Source organism: Diadema antillarum, unplaced genomic scaffold (assembly GCF_040938485.1).
Source record: "Diadema antillarum isolate AM-2024a unplaced genomic scaffold, OU_Dant_1.0 seq00000129_RagTag, whole genome shotgun sequence".
Taxonomy (NCBI): Eukaryota; Metazoa; Echinodermata; class Echinoidea; order Diadematoida; family Diadematidae; genus Diadema; species Diadema antillarum.
In genome coordinates, this window is record NW_027271207.1 from 109,725 (window position 1) to 134,760 (window position 25,036).

At 38.8% G+C, this 25,036-nt stretch overlaps 1 protein-coding gene across 1 annotated transcript in view; it reads left to right on the forward strand.

Annotated features, from left to right (window-relative positions):
- The window catches only part of LOC139727366 (reversion-inducing cysteine-rich protein with Kazal motifs-like), a 126,042-nt gene that overhangs the window by 90,828 nt on the left and 10,178 nt on the right, over positions 1–25,036 (forward strand). Inside the window, exons 6-17 of the mRNA XM_071638327.1 lie at positions 12,130–12,177; positions 13,375–13,408; positions 16,849–17,040; positions 17,573–17,737; positions 18,334–18,455; positions 18,969–19,071; positions 20,117–20,177; positions 20,601–20,813; positions 21,306–21,598; positions 22,211–22,396; positions 22,952–23,156; positions 24,298–24,390. Of these exons, the coding sequence (XP_071494428.1) occupies positions 12,130–12,177; positions 13,375–13,408; positions 16,849–17,040; positions 17,573–17,737; positions 18,334–18,455; positions 18,969–19,071; positions 20,117–20,177; positions 20,601–20,813; positions 21,306–21,598; positions 22,211–22,396; positions 22,952–23,156; positions 24,298–24,390 (1,715 nt within the window). The remainder of the gene's footprint in view (positions 1–12,129; positions 12,178–13,374; positions 13,409–16,848; positions 17,041–17,572; positions 17,738–18,333; positions 18,456–18,968; positions 19,072–20,116; positions 20,178–20,600; positions 20,814–21,305; positions 21,599–22,210; positions 22,397–22,951; positions 23,157–24,297; positions 24,391–25,036) is intronic.

Genomic DNA, 25,036 nt, shown 5'->3' on the forward strand with positions numbered 1-25,036 from the left:
GGAGGAGAAGGAGGAGGAGGAGGATGAGGAGGAGGAAGAGGAGGAGGAGGAGGAGGAGGAGGAGGAGGAAGATGGGGGGGTTCATCCATAGAAGAATTCAGAAAGTGATATGAGCAGCGTAACAAAAACAAGGAGAGCAGAAGACATAGGATGGTGATGATCCACAGCATTTATATAGCACCATATCATAGAAACATTTAAAGTCGTAGACTCCTCCAAGACAGTTAGCAATTGAATGCCTGGTGGGAAATGTGAGTTTTGAGTGAGGCTTTGAAGTGATCCAGTTTTGTCATAGGAGGCAGAAGTTGGATTGTAAGAATGGGACAGATTTGATATATACAAATCTCATAATCTTATTTCGGAACACCAGTAATCATGAGAGTGTCATCCATGCTCAAATGTAATGTATCTGTGCAGTTTACAAATTTTTCATATAGTGCAAGTGGAGAGAGCAAATTTACTTTTAAGATACTTACACACACACTCACACACACACACATTATGTATATTTATGTGTATACATAGGAGCAATATACATTTATACATTGGCCAATCTGAGTATTTCTATAGAAAGTTTTTGCAAACTGTTCCTGTCTTCTGTAGCTTCTCAAAGCAGCCCCCTGTGGTGAGATTACCTCTCATATGAGCTTGTTGTTTGAATCACCATTTGAATATTACGTCCTATGGATGCAGATGAATGTTATTAGGATTTAACCTATAATGCAATTTTGCAAATTTGTACGTTTTAGATAAGAGCTTTTCTAAGAATGGTTGTAAGTCCTTGTTGTCATAGGAAGCAATGTGACAAAAGAAAATATCCTTGGGAGATTTGCTGATAATTTGCAGAGGAATTGCACTTTTTTATCTAACCCATTGGCAACTTTAGCTATGTATTGTCTACTTACATAAGTTCTTTGTTAAGAGCTCCATGCCAGGGTGTTCTGTTCACAGCAGATTCGGTATCACCTTGTAAACGGTTACCATGGCGATGGTAGAAGGCTGGGAGAGAGGGGGAGAGAGAATGAAGAACGAGGTTTTGTCACTGCAAACTAATGATGGAGCGAGTAAATTGAGAATTGATCTAGCTGTGTATCTTGCCTACTCCTATTACAGTGTGATTACATCTGAGAGCTGACAGGCGAATTGATCATCATCATTATCGCGAGCACAATGCCGCACCCCTCTCTCCCCCTCTCCCTCTCCTCCAAGGCAGAATCCATTAGCTCCGTTGCCACGACGAGAGAGAATGGGATGGAGAGAGGAGGGAGACGGGAGAGAAGGAGAGGAAAAAAAGAAATAAGACAGCTAGAGGGAGACTTGTGGGTAGGATGGTGGAAGGGAGAAAAGGGGGAAAAAGCATTGCCGGTAGAAACATGGGCTGTGTTCACACGCACCGAGAGTGCGCAATTTGAGTCACGATTCCAATGACGCATCACTGAATTCATGATTGAAATGATGCATTTTGACCATACCTATGCAAAGTGGAATTGTGGAGGGCGATTTGAATCGTAACACCAATCGTGATTCAAATGACGGTCGAAAGGTGTTTTCTAATCACAGTTCTCTAGAATTACAGATTGAAACAGTCATGTGTATGGATTGACTGCCAAGTCGTGTTTTTGGAGGCAGGGCATATGGTGACCTTTCAACCGCTTCTGCAGAAAATCGTGTTCCTCAAGAGCTCACATTGCAGTCAAAGTGTGCTCTACTTTTAAACGCTCAAGAGCGACTGATGGGAATTGGAAAGAAGCCACTCCTCCTCTTCGAGCTCTGAAAATCAGAATCGCATAATCCGGGAAGCCTGCCTCGGTCGTATGTACGGATGATAATTCTAACATTTTGTAATTGTAATAGTAATTGTAATTCAGCATTGCAATTACGTTTCTCGACCCGTGTGAAAACGGCCTCGGCCGCTGGAGTACAAACAGACCGCGGCTGGCGTAACACAACTCTAACCCTATCTAGTCACTGCACTTTTCCCTCCTCTGAATAACACCTCAAAGCAAGGAGAATACAGAAGAAGGAGAGAAAGAAAAGGGGGAAAAAATTACCACATGCCCGCGAGATGAAAAACTAAGGAAGGCTTTGCCAGCTTCCCCCGTAATTTTCCGTCGAAAAATATGCCATGATTTCGTTCCTTACCCACGTCCTTGTTTTCTCCCCTCACGTCACTTGTTATGCCAGTTATGTTTTCCCCTCTACCTTACCCCATCTCTTCCTTGTATTGTTTGTCAAAATATTTCTTGAACAAACCCTCATCCTTTGATTTAAATGAAGTTCTGGCCTAGGGGCAGCATGTACATGTACTTTGGAATTTATTCTCGTGCTAGATGTTTTTCGAAGGTTTTTTTTTTCCTTCACTTTTTTTTTCCTCTGGTGGAGTTTTGCTTGTATTTCTTTGTAGATGGAAAGTTGTGGAAATCTGGGGGCAATCTATGGCATTTCTCTTTTAATATCATTTCAGCCTCGTCACCAGAAAAGTCGGTTATTCTTGCGACTTGTCTTCAAGCCTTGCAAGAATGTTTTTCCCCATATTTCATTCTTTTCTCTTGTTGGAAAACTATGTGAAGAATTGTGACATTAGAATGGTTAGGCCTTCCTTTTCCCTGTGGTCAATGCTTTCGACAAACACCCGCATGGAGTTACACTGTCTCAAAATTCTGTCAGTTTTTCGCTGTGTCATGCAGAGGAGGTGTATGTTTCAACTTTAGTTTTTAAGTGTGGTCATTTGCCAATCTGTGCTACTTACCTTGTAAGTCTCCTTTCTATTGATGTAATGTCATTGGCAGCTCCACATTTCAAATTATATATTCATATAGAATATAGCAGCAAGGACATTTTCCATTCATAAATCCTGATAATGCGATTTTTTTACCACAATGTTGTTTCTGCTTTTTTAAAACATTTTTTTTTTTTTGCTTTTTCTTTATGGTGGGAATATGTAACAGTGCAATGTCATCCCTATATCTTGCGTGGTATCATAAAAGGCTTTATGCCCTTTGAAAAAAAATAATGTAGCATATCCAGAGAAACATCTTGCAAGGGACATAAATAACTTCAACTTCTGTACTGCACATACATGTACGCACATTATGAGTTTTTTGCAGAGATGCATTTGTTCTGCATGGTTGTTCTTTCCTAAAAAAATGCTGTTCAATTGCTTGAGCATTGCATTGCCTTTGAAGAGGGGGAAGAAAAGGAAAATCGGAGGAGTAAGAAGGCAGCTGAGGCAGAGGTGCGAGGTGCGAGGCGTCAGACTTCAGACGGCCTCACTGGAGATTGTGACAAGCGGACTTACACCTGTGCAAGCGCAGACAGGGAGATTACGCCTCTATCCAAACTCTTGCCTCTTGAGAAAACAATGGCTGACAGTGCTCTGGGGTCTTCGGAGATCACAGCATCTTCTTGCATCTCTTCCTCCTCCTCCTCCTCCTCCTCCTCCTCTTCCTCCTCCTCCTATTCCTCCTCTTCCCCTCCCATCTTGTTTTCACCTTCATCATCATCGTCGTCATTATCGTTACCATTGTCATCATCATCATCATCATCTTCAACATCACTCTACCCAAACTTCCAAACTTTCAAAAAAAAAAGGTGATGAAAAGCACTTCTCAACAAGAAATTAAGAAATTGGACATGCTTTTGGCCTCCTCTTCTTCTTCCTCCTCCTTTTCCTCCTCTTCTTCCTCTTCCTCTAGCCCCTCCACCTTCTTGTTCTCACCTTCATCAGCATCATCATCATCACCATCATCACCATCATCACCATCATCATCATCACCATCATCACCATCATCATCATCACCATCATCACCATCACCATCACCATCATCATCATCATCACTGTATCCAAACTTCCCATCTTTCCCCCCCAAAAAGTGATAAAAAGCACTTCTGAACAAGAAATTAAGAAATTGGGCATGTTTTTGGTCTCCTAGAAATATTCTTTTTTGTAACCAACAACAACAACAATAATAACAACAACAACCCTAATTGCTTTTCAGGTTAAGTGATGAATGCAACAAGCACAAAACCTCTCATTTTCTTCTCCTCCATCAAGTGTCAGTTATTTCCTTTCATCAGTATTCACTTTGTGGGATGAATGGGGGGCTTTTCTATTTCTCAGCATAGATTAAAAGCTTGATAACACAGAAGAAATTAACGCTGCCTTGCATTGAATTGCTCCACTCCCGAAAAGAAAGTTTGCTGATATCATCTCGGCATGATGCCATTTAGGGGGCATCATCATGTCCTATCAAAGCTTTGTCCTGTGATGTGTATCATGATGGATCATTATCAGCTGTGTTACCCATGATGAGTGCACACTATCTAGTTTTATGCATATCATCATGGTACAACAGTGGCTACAAAATATCTTTGAAAACAGAAAGCTTTTTTTTCTCTCTTTCTTTCTATTCCCAGCTATCTGTCTCTTTTTATCCTTTGTTCAAAAAAGGCATATTCTATCAAATTTACCTCTGATTTGATTTTCGTATATGGGGATATGCAAATTTTTTGAGCAAGACAACCCATCAATTATGCATTATAGGTTTGATTAATGGGAGAGATGTAAGTTTGTAAATTGAGGCACAGAACGTATACTGGCCATGATCGTATCTCTTGGGATCGTTGCAGAGGTTGCTTTAATACTGACATAAAAGTGTGAACTGGCGTTCACTGCTGTGACCTCACAAATATTTTCATGTATGGGGAAAAATCTTTAAGCGAGGTCGCCTTTGTTGCACACAAGCATTATTATAGCAGACTGTCTTCATATCTGTTCATTTTTGGGGGGAGCTTTGTGCCTAGCAACAGTTTCCATGGCAACTACTCATTGTTACTTCTGATGGGAAAGTAATGTGCCTTCTTCTAATGGGCTTTTGTCTTCTGTTCGTTTGCATCGTATTTGTATTAATCCTGGCCTGGGGTGATACAACGTACTTGGCATGAGATGTAAAAACTATATTTTCTTTATCCTTCGTTGCTACAAGGGATGTCGTACCATTTTATAGTGGACAAAATGTAATAACAAGAGAATTAGTGGCAGGCTATGAATGCCTGTGGCTTATGATTCATGTAATTTCTGTGAGATGTTTTGTGGGCAACTGAAATACTCATTTAAAATGGATTATGTTTTGTCTTTCATGATGTTTGGTAATGGATATGATTTTTTTAAAAAAACAATGGAAACTCAACTCCGCGATGTTTTGTTCAGATAATGCTGAAGTCTCCAAGTTGTTGTGTTTCTGTCAGTATTAACAGTGAGCCCGAGAAGTCTTGTTATCTTTGAAATTGGGGTCGTGACATAAAGTCATCTTTAGTTAATATGTGTTTATCTAAGAAATGTTAAAATCAAGATCAATTGTGCAAAGCTAAAAAAAAAAATAAGTTTACATCTGATTGATAATCATTTACTTTGTATTTGATCCCCATAAATTTCTGCAGCTATATCTTTGTTCTTTTATTTTTTTTTTACTACCAGGAAAGAAAGTCAGCAAAGAATAGTCATAGTGTATATAAATAACATTTTGTTATTCAAGAAAGAGAGGAAGAAATTGAACAGCTAAGATTGAGACGGTTGAAATTAAAATCTGATATTTCATAATTAGTACAAATTTGGGACAAAGAGGAAGCCATATGGTTTGATCAAAAATCAAGATAGGCAAAGCTAACCTTTCATTGGCTCTGGAGTAAAAAATGTGAGAGTTGATGTCTTGGATTGGTGACAGCTTCCAATGGGGTAGAGGCATAAGTATTTCTCCCATACCACAGACAAATTTTGTGTGCATTTTTGAGCGTGTTTCATGGTTTGTTATGTCTGTTTTTTCCCCAAAACTGCTTTTAAAAAATGTGTATGTTGGAGACGAGTATTTAAATGCTTGTGAACGAGGTTTGGATGAGACACAGAATCCCGAAATAATCGGCGGAAACGTGAGCAATTGGGCACCGAGTCGGAATTATCCCAGTTGGTAAAGCCACAGGATGCCAATTACAGCCAAATGTGGTTTGACAAATTGGCGCTCTGTAATGTGCGTCCCCGTGGGTTCATCGTCCTCCATGGCTACTGCCGTCGCCTCGCACATGGGACTGCACGCACAATGTCGCGTCAATTTGTGTCTCCATGTGAGGGGAAAATGGTGCTCAGGTATATAAAGTCGTGTAAAAACACACAAAGTCATATTTCAGCTCAGCGGAGCGTGGCATAGGGTTAGTTTCTGTTCTGTCGACGGCGATACGTGGGGTTCTGTTGCCCTTTATCTTATATGGAATGGCAGTTTTCGCACAAAAGGGCAACTGTGAATTGCAGCCAGATCTCTTTGCAGTGCCTTTCCATGAGAACTCTCCTTGCCCGGCCAGTAAATCATCACAATTCTGCAAAACCTTTGTGGAGCGGGAGCTTCGAGTTGTCATTCAGATTGTTGTCCCACCAGGGAAAATGATGCATAGGTGTCCCTAATGAAAGCCAACTGAGAAACTTTGAAATCTGATAGTAAACTTGAGAAATTCTGCAGTAATCACCTAATATTCCCTGATATATAAAATAGTGATATTGTATCGTATTTAACCTGCATATTCGTACTTGTTTTGTGGCTTTGTCGAATAAATTTTACCCATTGAGGACAAGTAGCGAGTATACTCAGGCAAGTGTGTATGGGAAATGCATGTTGTAACAAAATCAGCCTGTCTTCTTGATAAATTCTCTGGCCCTGACTCAACTGTACAGTGAGCCTCCATACCATGTTTAAGTTGACTATGATAATGAAATTAAAATAGAACAAATAGAATGTGAATAGTATCATCAAAATTAGACATAAGATAAGAAAATTGTAGGGGTATTGCTCTTTAGCTGTTTTAAAATGCTTCAATGTAGAACAAAGTCGTCACATGTCCGTGACACTGTAATTGTTGTGAATCAACAGTGATGATTAATTAGTAATTGTGGGAGAACCATGTGAATAGGTAATGTGACAGCAGTTGATGATGATGATGATGATGATGATGATGATGATGACGATGATGATGAATATGATGATGGTGATGGTAATGATGATGATGATGATGGTGGTAATGACGATGATGACGATGATGATGATGATAATGACGATGGTGATGATGATGATAATGATGGTAATGACGATGGTGATGGAAATGATGATGATGATGATGGTAATGACGATGATGACGATGATGATGATGATGACGATGATGATGATGGTAATGATGATGGTGATGATGATGATAGTGATGGTAATGACGATGATGATGATGATGATGATGATGATGATAATGGTGATGATGAATAGCATTTTGTACAGCACCATTTATCTGTAGAACATTCAAAGGCACTTGGCTTTCACAATGTGTCACACATCATTCACAATGTTGGAAAAAATAGGTCTTTCATTCAGATTTGAAGGTATCGAGGTTGTTGCAAATACAAAGTGGGATTGGTAGAGAGTTCCAAAGACGTGGCAGGATTCTGCTATTTTGTGTTGTTCAATAACTAATCAAATAGGGTTTTTTGTTTTGTTTTGTTTTGGTTTTTTTTTTGGGGGGGGGTTGTCTTTGTTTTTGTTTTTTGTTTTCACTCAAAAGGTGTTGTTGAAGCCTACTCCTGGATTGACAATCAGGAGTAATTGTTGAAGTGGATTGTTGAAGTTGATTATAGCAAACAGTCAATTTATTTCTTTAAATGTTCACTTGATTGCAAAGTCTCCTATTGATGTCTTAATTTATATATTTGTAGGAGCAATTGAAAAGTAAAGTGACAAGGTTTTCTTTTTCTTGTTTCCTTGTTTGAGTGACCTAATGACCAGAAGCTGTCAAGTTTGATGACCCAGACTGAACCTTTCCTAACTGACTCCTACATCAATTCATTTTGCTTTTTGTACTTTTATTGTTAGAGTAATGCTTTTGACATTTGTTTTGTTTTGTTTTGAAAAAGGTCTAGATGCCAGAATTAAGATTTGATTTCTTTTTCCCCCTGTAACGTCTGGGTCATAAAATTTGTGCGTAAATTAACTCCATATGTTCATTCATTTCCGGCATATTGCTGGAGTAGGGTGCCCTGGGAACACTTGTGGGAAGAAAGTGGAGTTGTTGTTTTTTTTTAATTTCTCTTTCAGAGCAGATGATTAGCTTGATCGTAGCAACATATGCTCAGCAATTAAGACAAACTAAACAGAACACAATTTCTATCCTGCTAAACTGCTCTTTGGGTCCTGGGAAACATTTGACTGCAGAAATGATCTAATCATTAAATTGGCACCTCTGAATTTTGTTGTACATGTCATACAGGAGAAAGATTGGGTGGCACTGGTTCTATTGGGTGAATCTGCTCACAAAATCTGTGCTAGGGAACATACAGCAAATTGCCAATTTGAGAGAAAAAAACCCATTAAATGTAAGCTTAGAAGGTTTCTTTCCAGTTCAGGAATCAGTTATGAAAGCAGTAGCAGTTATTATTATTATTTTTTTTTTGATATTCTGCAACAGGAACAAATGGTCTGTCTTATGTGAATCTAAACTCAAAATCATATGTCATGAGAACTATTTTTTTTACCGCATGACAGAAAGTTGAATTTCATGTACTCTATTTTTGGATATCACACCTACTTACATAAAAACACAAATATTTCCCATGGGCCTGTCTGTGATGCAAAGAGATAGAAATCAAACTACATGGGCAAACCCATTCCTGATTGAGGAATCAGTGAAGTGACCAAAGGGGTGAGGGTGGGGTCACAGGGGAGGTAGAAATGTAGAAGAACTGTTGATCGTGAGAGGCATGATGAGAGTGTCAGGGTGTGTGAGTGGTGTTTGTAGGATTCAGTAAAAGGTGACAATTGATAGGCCACTCTGTCACACACCCCTTTCTCTTCTCCTGAATTCACATCATTCCTTTCTCTTCTCCTGAAATCCCATATTAAGAGTTTGAATACAAAAACAGCTAAATACCATTTGTAAATGTTTTTTCCTTTTAATTTAGGTCATCATCAAGTAGAGAAAAATTAAATCTCTTAAATGATATTGCATTTTCTTTTCTATATGTGTGTGTGTCTGTGTGTCTGTCTGTCTGTCTGTTTGTCTGTCTGTCTGTCTGTTTGTCTGTATCAAGATGACTAAGAGCCCAGACAATGTGTACTGGGCCTCCATTTTTTTTTTCAAGCAGGATAGCTACAGTAAAAGCAGTAATGTTCGCGTGCATTTTAATTTCACAATGATTTCGCAAGAGCCAAGATTCGCAAAATTAAAACGCATGTGAAGCTTCTAGTCTACACTGTATGCACCTAATGCCCGTGGCAATTTATGTAAATTTCATGCCCCGAAGAGGACCACCAGCTCCAATTTGCGGAAATTTCATGCCGCGAAAATCTTGCTTTGCAGTATGCATGGGAATAGTTTACCTTGGAATGTTATAGTCATCAGCAACGAAAATTCTGCCATACCAGTCAATCTACCACCTATTCACCTTGTCATACTGTGGATGGGATGGGATGGGTAGGGGGAGGGGGAGGGGAGGAGAGGGGAAAAAGTGCCTGTGCTCTCCCATCATCTGGAGGGAAAAGGAAAGTATTAAAGGCATTATTTACCATTTACAGATGAAACAAAAATCCAGACTTAGTGCTGCAAAATAGTTCTAATTTGTGAGTTAAGCATAGAAACAACCATTGTAAAGATTTTAATCAGGATAATCAATGTTAAGTATTGTTAAATATACAAAATGTGAACAATACTGATAATAAAATTGTTTCTAGACTAAACTGTCTACAGTGGGGGCGCTGTGGTATAGTGGATAAGACTCCCGACTCCCGATCGGAGGACCCAAGTTCGAATCCCGCCAAGTGCTTACGTCCTTGGACAAGATGGTTTACCCACTGTGTCCCTCTCGACCCAGGTGTATAAATGGGTACCTGGCAATGCTAGGGTAATAATAATAGCAGGGCCCTTTGGTAGAACAGTGGCAACACTGAAGAGGCTACCCTGAGTAAATAAGACCTTATTATATTATTATTATTATATTATTACAGTTATGATTTAATAAGAAACGCAGTGATATCTACTTATTTTAGGTTTTATTGCAAAATTTGTATATGATAGGATGTTTTGTGATAAAACTGGCCTACACGTACACATGTATGCATCAAATGTGATAACTTGAACATTTAAAAAAATAGTGCTCCCAAAGGTACACTGTACCTTAAAAAAAATAAAAAACTAGACCTGGTTATATGTCAATCATCAGGTTCGCTCAAAAATCATTTCCTGAGTGAACATTCAAGAATTTATGGTATCCTCATTCCGATTCCACCCGCCCTCCCTCCCCCTGCCTGAATAACCATGAGCTGCCAATATCTGTTAAATTCATTTTACTCCAGTAGGTTTTTTTTTTCTCATTGGAAAATATGGAAACATTAAATGATAATGCAGTGTTTGAGTTCTTTTATCTCCCCTGCAGTAAAGAAATTACATTATGATTGTAGTGGAGAAAAATCACAAGCGTTTGCATGAATGTACAATTGGATCTAGGCCTACTACTGTAAAACATGATATATTCGCGGCATGAATTTTTCGCGAATTGGAACCGACAGCCTTTTTCGTGGCATGAAATTTTCGCAAAGTTCCACTGGCGTTCAATGCATATAGTGTAAACAAGGACTTTCGCGTGCATTTTGATTTCGCGAATCTTGGCACTCGCGAAATTCCAAAAATTAAAGTGCACGCGAAAATTCCTCGTTTTACAGTATACATATGAATGAATGAATGAATGAATGGATGGATGGATGAATGAAATATTGAATTGATTAATTAAATAATTAATTAAACATAATTAAGTAATTAATTAATTGATATTGAGGCAAAAAAGGAGCACATATAAATATCAAATGCATAATGAATGTACATGAAACAATTTTAACATGATAGAGAGTATAAACATATATTTTGGGTACAATTAGCAAATGAGAAACTAACATTACCACAATATTATTTATCATTGTTCCTTCCATTATAGACAGGTAGTCCATAGAATCCATCATGATTATGACATCACAATATCCTGGCCAACTAGGTACATTCATTGCATTTGGTCGATACAGCAGAAAACAAAAAAATGGAAGTCATGTGGCATACAATATATTGTGATTTTTCTGTAGTGAGCATTTTGTGCTCATCTGGAAAAAATTGCATGGCAAATGGCATGCAAAATGAGTTAAAAATGTACTTTGATCTGTGATATTTCTCGGAATGTTCGGGACGGCTTCTAGCACAGTCTGCTAGAGCAACTTTCACCCAAAAGTCATGACTTTTTTTAAACTGGTGGTGTGAATAGCCCTCCGGTGGTGCTTGTTTCAAAGAATGGAAGTGTGGTAAAACACTGTAATGTGGTCAATTCCATTTTGGCGGTTTATGCAAACAGACTCTCTCTTTCTCGTGCTGGCTTTTCCCTCAATTGTGTATATATATTTTTATTTGTTGTTTTTTTTTTGGTCCGTGTCTGACACCCATGCACAATTACGTGTCTCCATCTGTACTATTCACGGTATCAGCGGCAGCTTGATCTGTCGGTGTGAAAACGTGAGACCGCACGGCAGACCGCAAAAACCTGACAAGGATAAGGATGTAGACCCACGTTTATTCTGCCCTAAGAACAAACAGGGATGATTTGTGGTCCAGGAACACGCATAGAAATACTCAGATTGAAAAGACCCTACGACCATTTGATATCGATCATTCAGGGCATAGGACATTTGATTCACTACGTGTACCATTGCTGTTTTGCTCACACGTACAGTCAAACCTGTCTTAATAGCGGCCACCTGCCATATATGGTCACTATAAACAATTTACTCCAAGAGACACATAGACTTGTGTGCATTTTAACTTTTGCAAATCTTGGCTCCTCACAAAATTCACAATTATTTCATGCACATGAAAATTTCTGGTTTTACTGTATATGGATCATCCAGTGAATCCTTTCTCTATTATCCCATATGTTTGTTTTTTTCAGAGAAATATGTTTTCCATATGAATAGGTATCTCTTCTTTGTGTTTCCATATATATTTCTGTTTTGGCTCCACTTAAGACAATGATGATTCTTAAGCAGTGGTACTTCTCTCTGTTTTGTATTTCAGGCAAATTCCTTCTCAGAGGTTGCAGCAGTCTGCAGTCATACAGAAGAGGTAAGCGTTTCCGGTAACTGTAGCAGTATATTATTAAAGGGATCGTATAGTTTTGGTTGAGACCTAATTTCAGGTTTCCAACATTTTTGGTGAGATAATGAGAAACCTCTTATGAAATATGAAAGAATATGTAATTCCATGAGGAATTCAACATTTATTTGAGGAAAATTGGTTTTGAAATGGCTGAGATATTCAAAACAGAGCGATTCTGATAAGTGTTGGACCCACACTTTATTGCGATCGCTTTGTTTTACTTTGTTTTTGGATGTTTCAGTCATTCCAAACCTGATTTTCATCAAATGAACTTTGAATTCGTCTTAAAATAGTATGCTCTGTACTATTTCATAAGTATTTTCTTGGTATCTCGCAAAAAGTTAAAAGCCCAATTCTTATCTCCACCAATACTGTACCATCCCTTTAATTTTTTTTTTTTTTCTGTAGGAAGATAATTTCATCCTGAATAAAATGTTTGTGTGAGTGACATGTTGCAATGAACCTTCGAAATTTCATATATGAGGATGATAAAAACTGCAGAAAAGATTTTGTGCTTGATATCAAATATCATCTAGCTTGTGTCCTGTGGATACATAGCTGTCTTGTTTATGTGTTATGTTGTTTCTAATGAATTAAAACTTTAATTAGTATTCTGTATCTTGGATATGATTGCATTGCAGAGGAAATTTGATACAGAGTTGTCTTCTTTGTCAGATTTGTAAAGAGATGCCTGAGCTTCATGGTGATCAAAATTCCGCATGATTTTGATTTGTGCTTTCTGTGGAGTAATATGATTCTCCTGCAATGGTTTACGATATAATAAACAGAGGGATAATATATGTTTATTCACTACCATCAGCACATTATTCATGTTTATTTTGTAATTATCTTATGAAACACGAGAGATTTTACGTGACACGTAGGCCTAATCATCTTGGCTCTTTTTTTAGCAATCTGCCATTGATTAATTGATTGATAATGTTCTCAAATCTCTGTGATTTCACTCCAAAGAAATTGTACGATTGAAGTTTCTGACTTTGGGATGAATCGGGACGAATCTGTTTCTACCAGCTGCTTAAACTTGAATTCGGTTTTCATATTCGCATTTACACCATATTCATGTTCGTATTTAATCCACTTTCACAAGAAAAACTAATTCCAAGAGAAACGTTGTAAGTTCTGTCTTATCCGTTTTCATTTCAGGAAAATCTGTTTAGCTGCTTGGAGAGATATGAGAGTAAGTTGGAATCTGTCATTAGTTACGTTCAGACGACAAGCCCTAACCTCGAGGTTAGGAAACCTTGAGGTTAAGCTCTTGCCCCCTAACTTCGATGTGTGTCCACACGACGAATCTTCACCTCGAGGTTACGAAACCTCGAGGTTAAATTCCTGCCCATTTGAGAGCGTTGATTTTTGTGTCCACACGGTGCTTCACTACGAGTGGGGACCCCCCGCGGCTCGTGGTTAGAGGGCTAACCATAAGATTTCTCAGGGCTCTTAACATCAAGAGTGTGTCTACGAGTGTGTCTTCACGGTCCCTAACTACAAGCTCTAACCTCGAGGTTTCCTAACCTCGAGGTTAAGGCTTGTCGTCTGAACGTAACTATTGTCTAAATTTGAGAGGAACCTGTCTTGTCTATTCTGTGAACTATTCATATGTGATGTGGGATGTGAAGATCGTCAGAGAAGGAATGGTGAGAAATGAGACAGAGATGCATTTCTCTCCCTGCTGCAGTCTGTCAGTCTCCGTAAAAATGTGTCCCATCTCTCGTCAATGCTTGTAATCCGTAAATTCCAGCGCCCCGGCCAGAGTATCGGGAGGTGGTGTGATCCACGCCCAAATGAACACCCCTCACCTCTTTCTCCCAGCTACCCCCCCCCCCCCCATCCTTCCAACAATGACATGCAGGAAGAGAGAGAGAGAGAGAGATACAGAGAGAGATGGAGGAGGGAGGGGGAGAGGTTTAAAGGGTAGAGTTTTTAGTTGAGATGGAGCGTCAGGTTTCTAACTTTTTGTGAAATAATGAGAAACATCCATGAAATATGAAAGACCATACTAATCTAAGAGGAGCTCAAATATTTATTTGATAAAAATCAGTTTTGAAATAGCTGAGATATCTAAAAATAAAGAGGTCCTAATAATAGGTGGAACCCACCTTTTACTGGGACCACTTTGTTTTCTTTGTTTTTTGATATCTCAGCCATTTCAAAACTGATTTTTATCAAATAAACTTTGAATTCTGCTTAGAATTATATGCTCTTTATCATTTCATAAATAGTTTCCATTTATCTTTAAAAAGAAAAAAAGATCTGCATCCCCCATCTCAACCAAAACTTATACCATATCCCTATTAACAAAGATATAGTGGCAGGGTTTTGGAAGCGAGTGCAGTATATTTCATGCAAGCGTCTCACAGCATAGGATAGGGATGCATGTGAGCCCTGTTCTCTCTTGTTATGAGGGAGAGAGAGGGAGAGGGAGAGAGAGAGATAAAGAAAGATGGGAAGAGAGAGAGAGCTGAGAGAAAGTAGAATGAGCGGGAGAGACATGGCAGCAGGAGGGACAAGAATAACACAACAGTCGCACGGGGTGTAAATACATTTAGCTCACCGGCTTGAAAAACAATCCCCGTCTTTGATTAGGTGTGAGCCGAATCCCATTGATTGATCTCGCCTCGATATCTCCCTAAAGCCATGAGGACTTTTAACCAAACTAGGGATGAAAGCTGGAGGAGGTGGGGGGGGGGGGGGGGGAGGCGGAGAGGGGTGGGGGGGGAGATGGGGATAGCAGGGCAGGTGATGAGGGAGGGGAGAGGGGCGGGAGAAAAAATTGCAGAGCTAGAGAGGAATTTTGGAGAACAAAGATGAACTCTGGATCTAGAAAGCAGAAAACTAACATAGGGAGTGAGAAGAGAAGAAAATGAGATCATGCTCCAGAAAAAAAAAAGAGAACATGAAGGCAAAAACAAAAAGAAAATAATTTTGATGAAGTCTTCATTATCTTTTTTTTTATGCCAGTCTATCAACCTATGTATCTGCCTATATATCTCTTGTCTACCTTTGTCAAGCCATGTTTACTTATGATGATGATGATGATGATGATCCGCAGCATTTGTATAGCACCATATATCTGTTATAGAAACATTCAAAGGTGCAGACTTCTCCAAGACAGTTAGCAATTGAATGTCCCTTGAAAAATGTGAGTTTTGAGTGAGGCTTTGAAGTGATCCAGTTTGTCAATTTCATGGAGGAAAGATGGGAGGGAGTTCAGACATATTGAGTGACTTATCTGTTTGTCTATCCACAATGGAGTGAACAAAATGTATGCATGAAAGTGCATATGCACATGTGTAAAAGCATTTACAGTATGTATGATTGTGCAAAGGGTGTAATGAATGTCTATACATATTAATGTGTGCATATAAATGAGACAGAGACAGATAGATTGTGTGTGTGTGTTCATGTGTGTATGTGTTTCTATCTGTATGTCCATGTATTCAATTGTATTTCTGTCTACTCTCTAAAAAAACTGAGTGAAAATATTCACTCTTAACCTGTTGAGGACGAGTACCGAGTATACTCGGGCAGGTGTCTGTGGGAAATGCGTGTTGTAGCAAAATCAAACCGTCCTCAACGGGTTAAAGGAGTGAGTACAAAAGAGAGTAAATTGAGAGTGAAATTGGAGTGAATTTTGAGTGAAAATGTTCATTTTCACTCATTTCGGAGTGACCTAAAGGATTACTGAAAGATTTTGGAGTGATCCCTGAGGTCACTCTAAAACGAGCGAAAATTAACATTTTCACTCAAAATTCACTCCAATTTCACTCTAAATTCACTCTCTTTTGTATTCACTCCTTTAAGAGTGAATATTTTCACTCGATTTTTTTTAGAGAGTACCTCATTCGTATGTCCATTTATTCTCCCATTCTTTACCTGTCACTCAATATGTCTGTTTTTGTATTCATCTGTATTTTGCCAAGTAATCATATTAGTAGCTATACCTGTATTGAAAATGCTAAATGACATTAAACAACACATATATTGACCTCTTTTTCTCTTGTGAAGTCTGTACTCATCTCTGTATTATCCACCTTTCAATTCATTTTTAAATGTCCTTCCATCTGTTTCTTTGTATTAAAGTCCCTCTACCCTATTCCCCCCCCCCAAAAAAAAAAAAAAAAAAAAATTACAACAGCTAGACCCTCCACAACCATAACTTTGAAAATAGTGGATCAATCCAAATACAACTTCGGGGTATGAAACTATAACTTATTATCAACATCTTACAGAAAACCCCATCCGATATGCTTCAGTGGTCAAAGAGAAATGAGGATCTTTTTAGAGTGTGTCAGGAATCCATTTCCTCCACGTTTTGTTCATTGTGTTCACAGTTCCAAGAACATCCAAGTACTAAACTCGGAAGAAACAGACCCATGACATGCATTAATTACAACAATCCACATTTCTCTGTGACCACTTCACCAACTTGAATGGGTTTTTCTGCAAAATGTAGGTAAGATGTTATATTTTTCGACCCTGAAATATCATTCAGACAGTTTAATCGTATTGAAAGTTATCAATGCGCAAATCTGATTGTAATGTTTTTTTGAGGCATCTGTATGTTTCTCAACTTTCTTCCAAATCTGATAAACTCTGAATTCCTTCATACAATCTCAGGGAGGGAGACGTGCTGCAATCAAGCGGTGGACGGTTCTCGGTGCCGGCGAACTTGCGAGGATGTCTTCGACTCCACAGTGCCCGTCAGGAACCTGGTCCTTGATGTGGAGGTGCACTGCCCTGACCAACGGATCCAGCGGTGTGTGAGAAACTATACCAACATCATGGTCACTCAGCACAACCCAAGAGACAGTAAGTGGGACTATTACCGCGACAGTATTTTTTTTTTTTGCATTGTTTTCCCCGCCTTTTCTTCTCTGAGAATGTTTTAAAAAGTATTGGCTCAGTCTCATTAATGTGCTTTCATGAAGGTATGTCTTCTTTTGAAATTGGTTGCTATAAAGCCAAGCATATGCTGTAGAGAAAGTAATATTATCCTCATGTACCCATTTCATTAATTTTGATACAGCCCACCACCAAATTAAGTAATGGATTAAGTGGAATTTGGTTAAGAAACGAAATCATGCTAAAACCTATGTCCAGCTTTTCAGATACCAGTTGGTAGTTGGAATGAAAGCTTGTTGACCTACAATTCTCATCAGCTTGTGCTTACCTTTCTGTGGCATTTTATCGTAGGATAGCAAATTGGTCTAGAATTGGTGACCATAATCTTATTCACAATGTAACTTTCAAAAAGGTTAAAATATTTTTGTTGAAATCATCGGAAGCAAGGGAAAATGTACAGAACACAAGATGGAAATAAAACACTACATTTTCTTCGCAGGTCTACACTGCTGTCAGCGATCCACAGGACTGAGGTGTCGGGAGGTGTGCCACAGAACGCTGACAAACCTGACCTCAGAGGGCGCTATAATAGAAGCCCTCATCCAAGGCTGCAACGAGCCATCGCCTAACGATGCCATGTGGCAGTGTTTCCTCCTCCAATCAGGTGTGACAAACAGTAGCTTATAACATACAAGCACTTTTTTTTTGGAAATAGAATTCATGATATTGTGCAACAACCCTTTACACGGAAAGTGTGTGATGTAGACTGTGTAGATAGTGTAGATTATTTCTATTCCTGTTTTATGGCTTGTTTGTGGCTGAAAGAGAAGCATACGTTGTAGGTATGTGTAAACCAAAAGGACTAAAATTGAGGGCCCTGCACGTAGTGGCCAAACTCTGACCAATGGGTGCTCTCGATTACACAGTGATTTTCATCTCCTTGATTGCTTTCCGTACAACCCTCCCAAAAAACCAAACAAACAAAAACAAAAATGCCATTGAAGTTTTTGTTTGTATTTTGGCATGTATTATTGTAGCAGTTTGATTGTAAGTATTTACCAAAAGCTTTGCCTTTTGAATCCCGAAATAAAAAAGAAAGAACAACTCTGCAATGTTTGTAGTACAATAACTGTACTGTGCAATGTCTGTTTAATTCCATTTTATGTGATGTTAGAATGTAGATATTTCATGTTCATATGCTCAACATCCTTTCCACTCCTTATTTCTAACTTTCACCGTTTTCTGTCGTCCCTCTTCCAGCCCTGATTGAAAGGCCAAGTCACCCCGTGGTCGGTCCCAGCTACCCCGGAGCTCTGGACGGAGCCAACCTCCAGTGCTGCCTCAGAGCCATGAGTGCCACCTGTCGAGATATCTGTGTCAAGGTACAAAAAGATTAGATAAACTAATGCTATAAATAGTCCATTAATACTACAATAGTGAATTTATTAGCATTGTCGATCTGCTGTGATTGTAGGCTGTACCATTTCAAATATTCACAGAAGTGATGTAACTATTTATGCAAGTTGACATTTGCTACTGCTTAATATCTTAAATGAATTACTCAGGAGTATAGGCCTAATGAACAGACTTTAATCCATAGCTCTCTCTTCTTGTTATTCTTTTTGTATTCATTATTTCTCTGTCTCCCTTCTCTGCCTGTCATCTCTCCATACATAAATATATCTTTCTCTCTCTTTCTATCATGCGTAGAGACAGAAATTGGAATGAGATGGTGTTGATACCTACTCTTTTGAAAGATTTTAAAATACTAGTAGAGTTAGCTTAGATTTTTCTTAATTGTCTACCCTAAATATTTTGAACAAATTTTTCACAATTTGTAACCTTGTCCTTTTTAATCCATCTTTGCTTTGTTTTGTTTTGTTTTGTTTTTCCAGCTGTTCACAACTTCATGGGCCAACAAGGATTCTTGGAATGAATTTGATAAGCATTGCCAGTACCAACCAGTAGAAGAGGCTCTTCTTACCTGTCTGGCAGATGGTATGTTCCAAAACTTACCTTACATTTGTGTATTCCACTGTCTATTTCGAGGGAATCCAGGACAGTTTGCATTAGTGTCTTTCGACCATTTCATTTCCAAAACGGGGTAGACATATCATGATGATTGTGTCGTAGCATCAGTGATTTGGATAAAATTCTGCTGTGTAGAAGTTGGAGTGAGTATAGAAATTTTAGTCTCCATTTGGGATGGACGCAGTGAGGCAATGAAAGGAAAACAATAGCAAAAACAGTGACATGGCCGAGTTTGCCAAATCAAAAAAAAGAAGAAAAGAGCAACCCCCCCCCCCCCAAAAAAAAAAGAAAAAAAAACAACAACAACAACAGACAAGCAAACAATCAAAGGGAAGGAAAAAAAGAAAGAATGAAAGTAAGCTTGTACTGTAATAGCTGTATTAACTAGGTGGTGATTATCATGATTTTTTTTTTTTTTGGGGGGGGGGGGAAGATTTGTCCTCTTGATCAGTAGATTGCTATGATGTGTGTGTTTATTTTAAGCCATGAGGTGCAATGGATCCCAAAAACTCAGAGCAGATGACTTGTCTACGAGTTCATTGCAAATAAGACAGATCAAATTTCATATCTATTACTAGTTAAGAAAACATAAAAAAAAAACTGTCATGATTACTTGCTCCTAGCAAGCAATGGACAGTTTTAGCATATTCTGGTTAGGCTCATGATACTACACATTCAATTCGAATGAAATTCTATTTCTAATACATACACATATATATGTGCATTTTTTTTTTTCTTCACATATAGAAATTGCTAGATATTTTTGTGCATTTACTTTATAATACAGCTGTCATGGCTGTAGTTGAGCAGTTATGAAATACAGTGCTAGATCCTGTTTTTTAGATGGTGATTCTGAAATATGTACTGAAAATTCCGTCAGATTCTGTCATGCTTGACTTGCCTTTTTTTTTTGTTTCGCTGCCCAGTGGGGGTAGATTAAAATGTGTAAACCCAAGGTCAGTCTTGACACACCTCATACTGTATGTCCTTCTCCATCCTCCATTCACCACAGTTGAAGAGCCGTGCCGGCCTGGATGCAGTGGCCTCAATTACTGCGCCCACTTCAATAACAGGTGAGGTCTGCCATGTACATTTGAAGAACAGGGATATGTAGTATTTTATTGGAGTATTTGATGCAAGGATGCTGTTATTTTGTGGAGTATACTCGTAACTCTTTCTAGTGAGGTTTGTGATGAGGATGGAGGTATTATGTGGAATAACTGTGTTGGATAAGATGTGAAGTGAAGGTGAAGGAATTTTGATTTATTTCATATTATGGCGTACATACTTGTTTCTCTCTTTTTGTCTTACCTCATGTAGTAGGTGCTACATGTGATGCTAATTAATATCCATAATATTTTTTTCATTGATGATCAGTGTAAAATCACTGATTCAGATAGTAAACACTTGCACGATGAGGTTTTCAAGCGGTAGTCTAGACATCCAGCAAACATGTCCCCTTACCATATTCCATGGTTCGCTGTTCAAAATTCTAGACCAACAGATCTCTTTCGGAGCTGCTCCGCCCGCTCCGACCAGGGCGCGGCCAACGACATGCTGATGTGGAGCGAGGGCGTCATCCGCATGCCGTTCATGGACATTCCAGTGCTGGACATTGCGGAGTGTGAATCAGACATGTGGAAGACCATCGCGTGCACGCTGCAGGTTAGGCCTTGTCACCGCAAGACACACACCAACATGATATGCAAGTAAGTGTGCTGAAATGTTCCCATGGAGTCATTTCATAAATGAGTTTGTAGATATTTTCACCAGCTACCGTATCGTATCATCTAATTCAGCAATTCTGTTAATGTGTTCATAAAGCACCTATTTTCCTACGATAAGGGACTATTCTAGTTATAACGCTCACCAAGTATCATAACTAATATGTTTGTTTCTAAAATGACCAGCCATCGTATAGGAAATCAAAATGTTTAGATTGAAAAAAAAAAATTATCTTGATCTTCAAAGGAGGTGATAGATTAGTGGAAAGTTGAAAAAATACCAAAACAGTCCTTTAATGGAGTACTAGCTAATGCAGTAATCTGGAAACCTCTGTGCTCACATGTGCATGCCATGGAAAGTTTTGTGAATGATATTCAACATCAGCATAATGCAACATTATAGTTGCACACCATAGGTGCCTTATGTTCTCATTTGCAACCATTTTAATGCCATTTTTCTCAATTATCCCTATCTAGATCGGACTGCATCCACATCCTCAGTAAGTGTATTGACCAGTCCCGCCTGGCGAAGGGTGTCGACCCTGTAGGCCTCTGCAACATCCTATCCCCTTATGATGAGAACAGCCCCTGCGTCTCGCTGGACCCCTTCCTGGACCCCGGTCAGCACCACGCCTCGGGGCTGGACATCACAACGCCCTGCGGGGCTGACCCCTGCAGCAACGACACGGCCGTGGCCAACGGGATGTGTAAGGTGGACCGCGAGATGTGCGGCCGCGGGGAACTGTGCCAACGTCACAGGTGCAGCAGTGGTAAGTTTCTCTTTTAGAGAAAGGACTTCTCCCCCCCCCCCCCCCCCCCTGCCACCTTTGACCTTTGAGGAACAAAATGGGTAACATATGGACCCAATTTGTAAAGGAAATCAGAATGAGAATTTAGGGCACATGTGACATTGAAATCCATTCAGATGGCCACCAGCTGCAAGAATATTACCTGCTTTTATTTGTGTGTGTACTATACTCAAGAACAAGGATGTAACACAGGCTCTATATTTTGCTGAGTCTCTTATGGTCTGAATTGGTCCTTCCAAGGAATTGATGTATTATAAATTATTAATGTTAAAGATATGGCCTTAATTGAATTCCTATGGATTTTGCTATCAGCTGAAGATATAAAGTTACTCCCCATTTAACCAAAAAATTAATAATTATATGGAATAATGACTGCATTTCGTGCAGAAATTGTTCGAGTATGGACGGAAGATGGTTCGCTAAGATATCAGTGGAAGAACGATTGTTTATTTTTGTAATGATCATGCCAGTCTGTCCGGGTACTTAGTACTGTGGAATTCATTTTAAATGATGCCAGTACAGGCTGTAAAGTTCATCCTCCTATCTTCCCTTCCACTCCTAACTTCACTGCAGGCTGTCGTCTAGGGGAAGCCTCCTCCTTCCTTGTTCCCACGGGGAGCTACGTGCGGCTGCCCATCTCTGGTGACCGTCTGGACTGCTACCAGGCCTGCGTGTGCGGCTCAGGTGGACAGCTGGAACACTGTGAGCCCCTGCAGTGTGAACGCAACGAGATGTGCCTCATCAGTGGCCAGAGGAAAGGTGAGGGAATTTTTCCTCCAGTGTGAACGCAAAGGCTCGTACAATATTCACAAAGGCAGCTTTTTAAGATCAAAACTATGGTTTAAATTTAGTCCAAGGACTAAAACAAGTGTGAAATAGGCGTACCCTTGACATTTTAGTATCAGGGTGGGTTCATAGTTCGATACCTATCAGCATACGTGAACTCTGATGCAAATTTACACAGGCAAACTTAGCATTATCCATGGACTTAATTTAAACAGCCTTTGTGCATTTGGACCAAGGTGTATGCCTTATCAATGGCAAGGAATAAAGGAGAAGAAGTTTGAGAAAATATTACAGGCAAAATGAATGCCTGACACATTTATAGGCAATGAAATGCATAATACATGTACACTGTATCATTTCACAGGAAAACTTCCGAAAATTTTCATGGATTATCTGTGATTTTAACAGTTGGATGTGTTGTTTTCAGTATATTGCTTCTTGCAAATATATCATTTTTGTGGCTTTAGATAATCTTCGTTAGAACTTTACTCCCAAGCAAGGTCTTTTTTATTTTTTCCATTTGTGCAGAGCATGGTAGTCACTTTCACATTGACTGCAACCTGTGTGTCTGTTTCGGTGGTACCGAGATCTGCTCCAAGCGCCAGTGTTTAACCTCCGAGATGACTCTGGACGAACGGCGACGGTACACAGGTCTACCCTGCGACTGCACCGACCAATACGTGCCAGTGTGCGCGGCCAACGGCAAGACTTACCCAAGTGCCTGCATAGCAAAGTGAGTGGGAATAGAAATTTTTCTCATTGTTATTCATTTTTGGATGCACAGATACCAAATCATGCCAATGGAATAGGATCAAATTATGTAGCAGCTATGCTGGGCAAAAAATTCCATAAATTTTGCCACAAAGTTTGCAGCTCTTTTCTGTGAGGTATTTCAAGTTATGAGACTGCAAATTCTCATCATTTTTCAATGAAATATGCACTGTGTATGTATTATACGCTTGTGTTATCCAGTATTTAGAAAAAAAAAATTCCTGGTTGTGTTGTTGCCTTGCACCTATCCTTTGTGTATTCATCAAACTAAGAAATAATTTATGGCTCAACACTTTGAAATTCAAAGGAGCAGATTTTTATCAAAACGTATGTTAATTTACTTATTTCATATGATCTGGTTATGAACACTTTGCTTTTCATATTTGAAATATTCTTTTGAGAGTAAAGGATTTACATATATGCAGTTGTATATCTTCTCTTAAAATGTAGTTAAGTCATATTAATTTTTGATTGAGCTGGTTTCTGTAACTTGCCACCTGTCTTAATTTGACAGTGTGATGTTACGTTGTAGTTTAAAGGAGACCTCCGGGTGATTCTCAGATTTTTACATTTGTACAACTATAAATTAGTTATACTGAGGACAGAGTTTCAGAATTTGTGATAATTGGGATGAAGAATAAGAATATTTTCAAAAAATAGAACAAATTGTAATGAACAAGGATGATGACATGGCAGAGTCACCATAAGAATGTTTGAGTTGGGGCTCAAGGAAGCAGAACAAAAGAAGAAGGCATGCATAGATTATAGACAGGTGAACTCGCAAGCAAGCGGTATTGTTATGAAATTACACTGCTATCATTTCTGAAATATGTGAACATTTATGTCATCATCCTTGTTCAGTGTAATTTGTTTAAGGTTTTTCAAAGTATTGTTTCTGTGCTCAAGAACCACAATAAGTTCCACAAATCGTTACAGGGAGTTGTCGATTTATGTACTACATGATGTGAAATTATGAAAATCGTCTAGATTGTCCCTTTAATGTTTGATTTAGTATACTCTAGCTTTAAATCATATCAGTAGGTGTTTTAACACATGACCACTATTTGAGATGTGATTGTTTTCCCCAAAATATTTGTTACCAGGTGTGTTGGGAACTTCAACGATGACCAACTCGAGATCGGGACTTGCGCCATCAGGTCACCATGCCAACAAAACCCTTGTAGACTTGGATACAGGTAATATAGTGATGACAGTGGAATGGCTTGTAATGGCAACACTGTTGATGCTAACTGTCAAAATTTCATATACTGTGTCCAAAGACAAGTGTATAACGCTCCATTGTGAATCACACAGATAATATTAAGTGTCAAGCACTGATATTACCTCCAAGTGCGTTATAATATATTTATGTACTTTCCAGTCAATTCTAGCTCACACATTTTTAAAAACTTTGTACTTTACCTCATGTCAAAGACCTTACGTTAATGAGATATGCAAAATAGACCTACTATTTGATCAAGATTGATTCATAGGAACGCTTAGCTCCAAAGGGCTTTGTTCTTGCATGCATGTTTCATAATGTTATCATAGTCATGTTTATTCTTTGAGGTCCTATTTGTACATGTACATTTAGTAAGAGACTGTTTGATCAACTTGTCACTCTGAGAAGCACTTCAATCGCTTATCAGGAACAGACTCTGTTGTGAAGATGTGCATAAATTTGATTGAGTGTGTTAACTGGTTTATTGATTGTGTTTTCTGCTTAGTACGAGAAAGGACAAGTTCATCCAAATGTATGTTTGATTGAGTGAATGCAGCAATATTGGTAGAACACATAAGTGAAAGTTTGAGGAAAAATTGGACAATCTGTTCAAAAGTTAT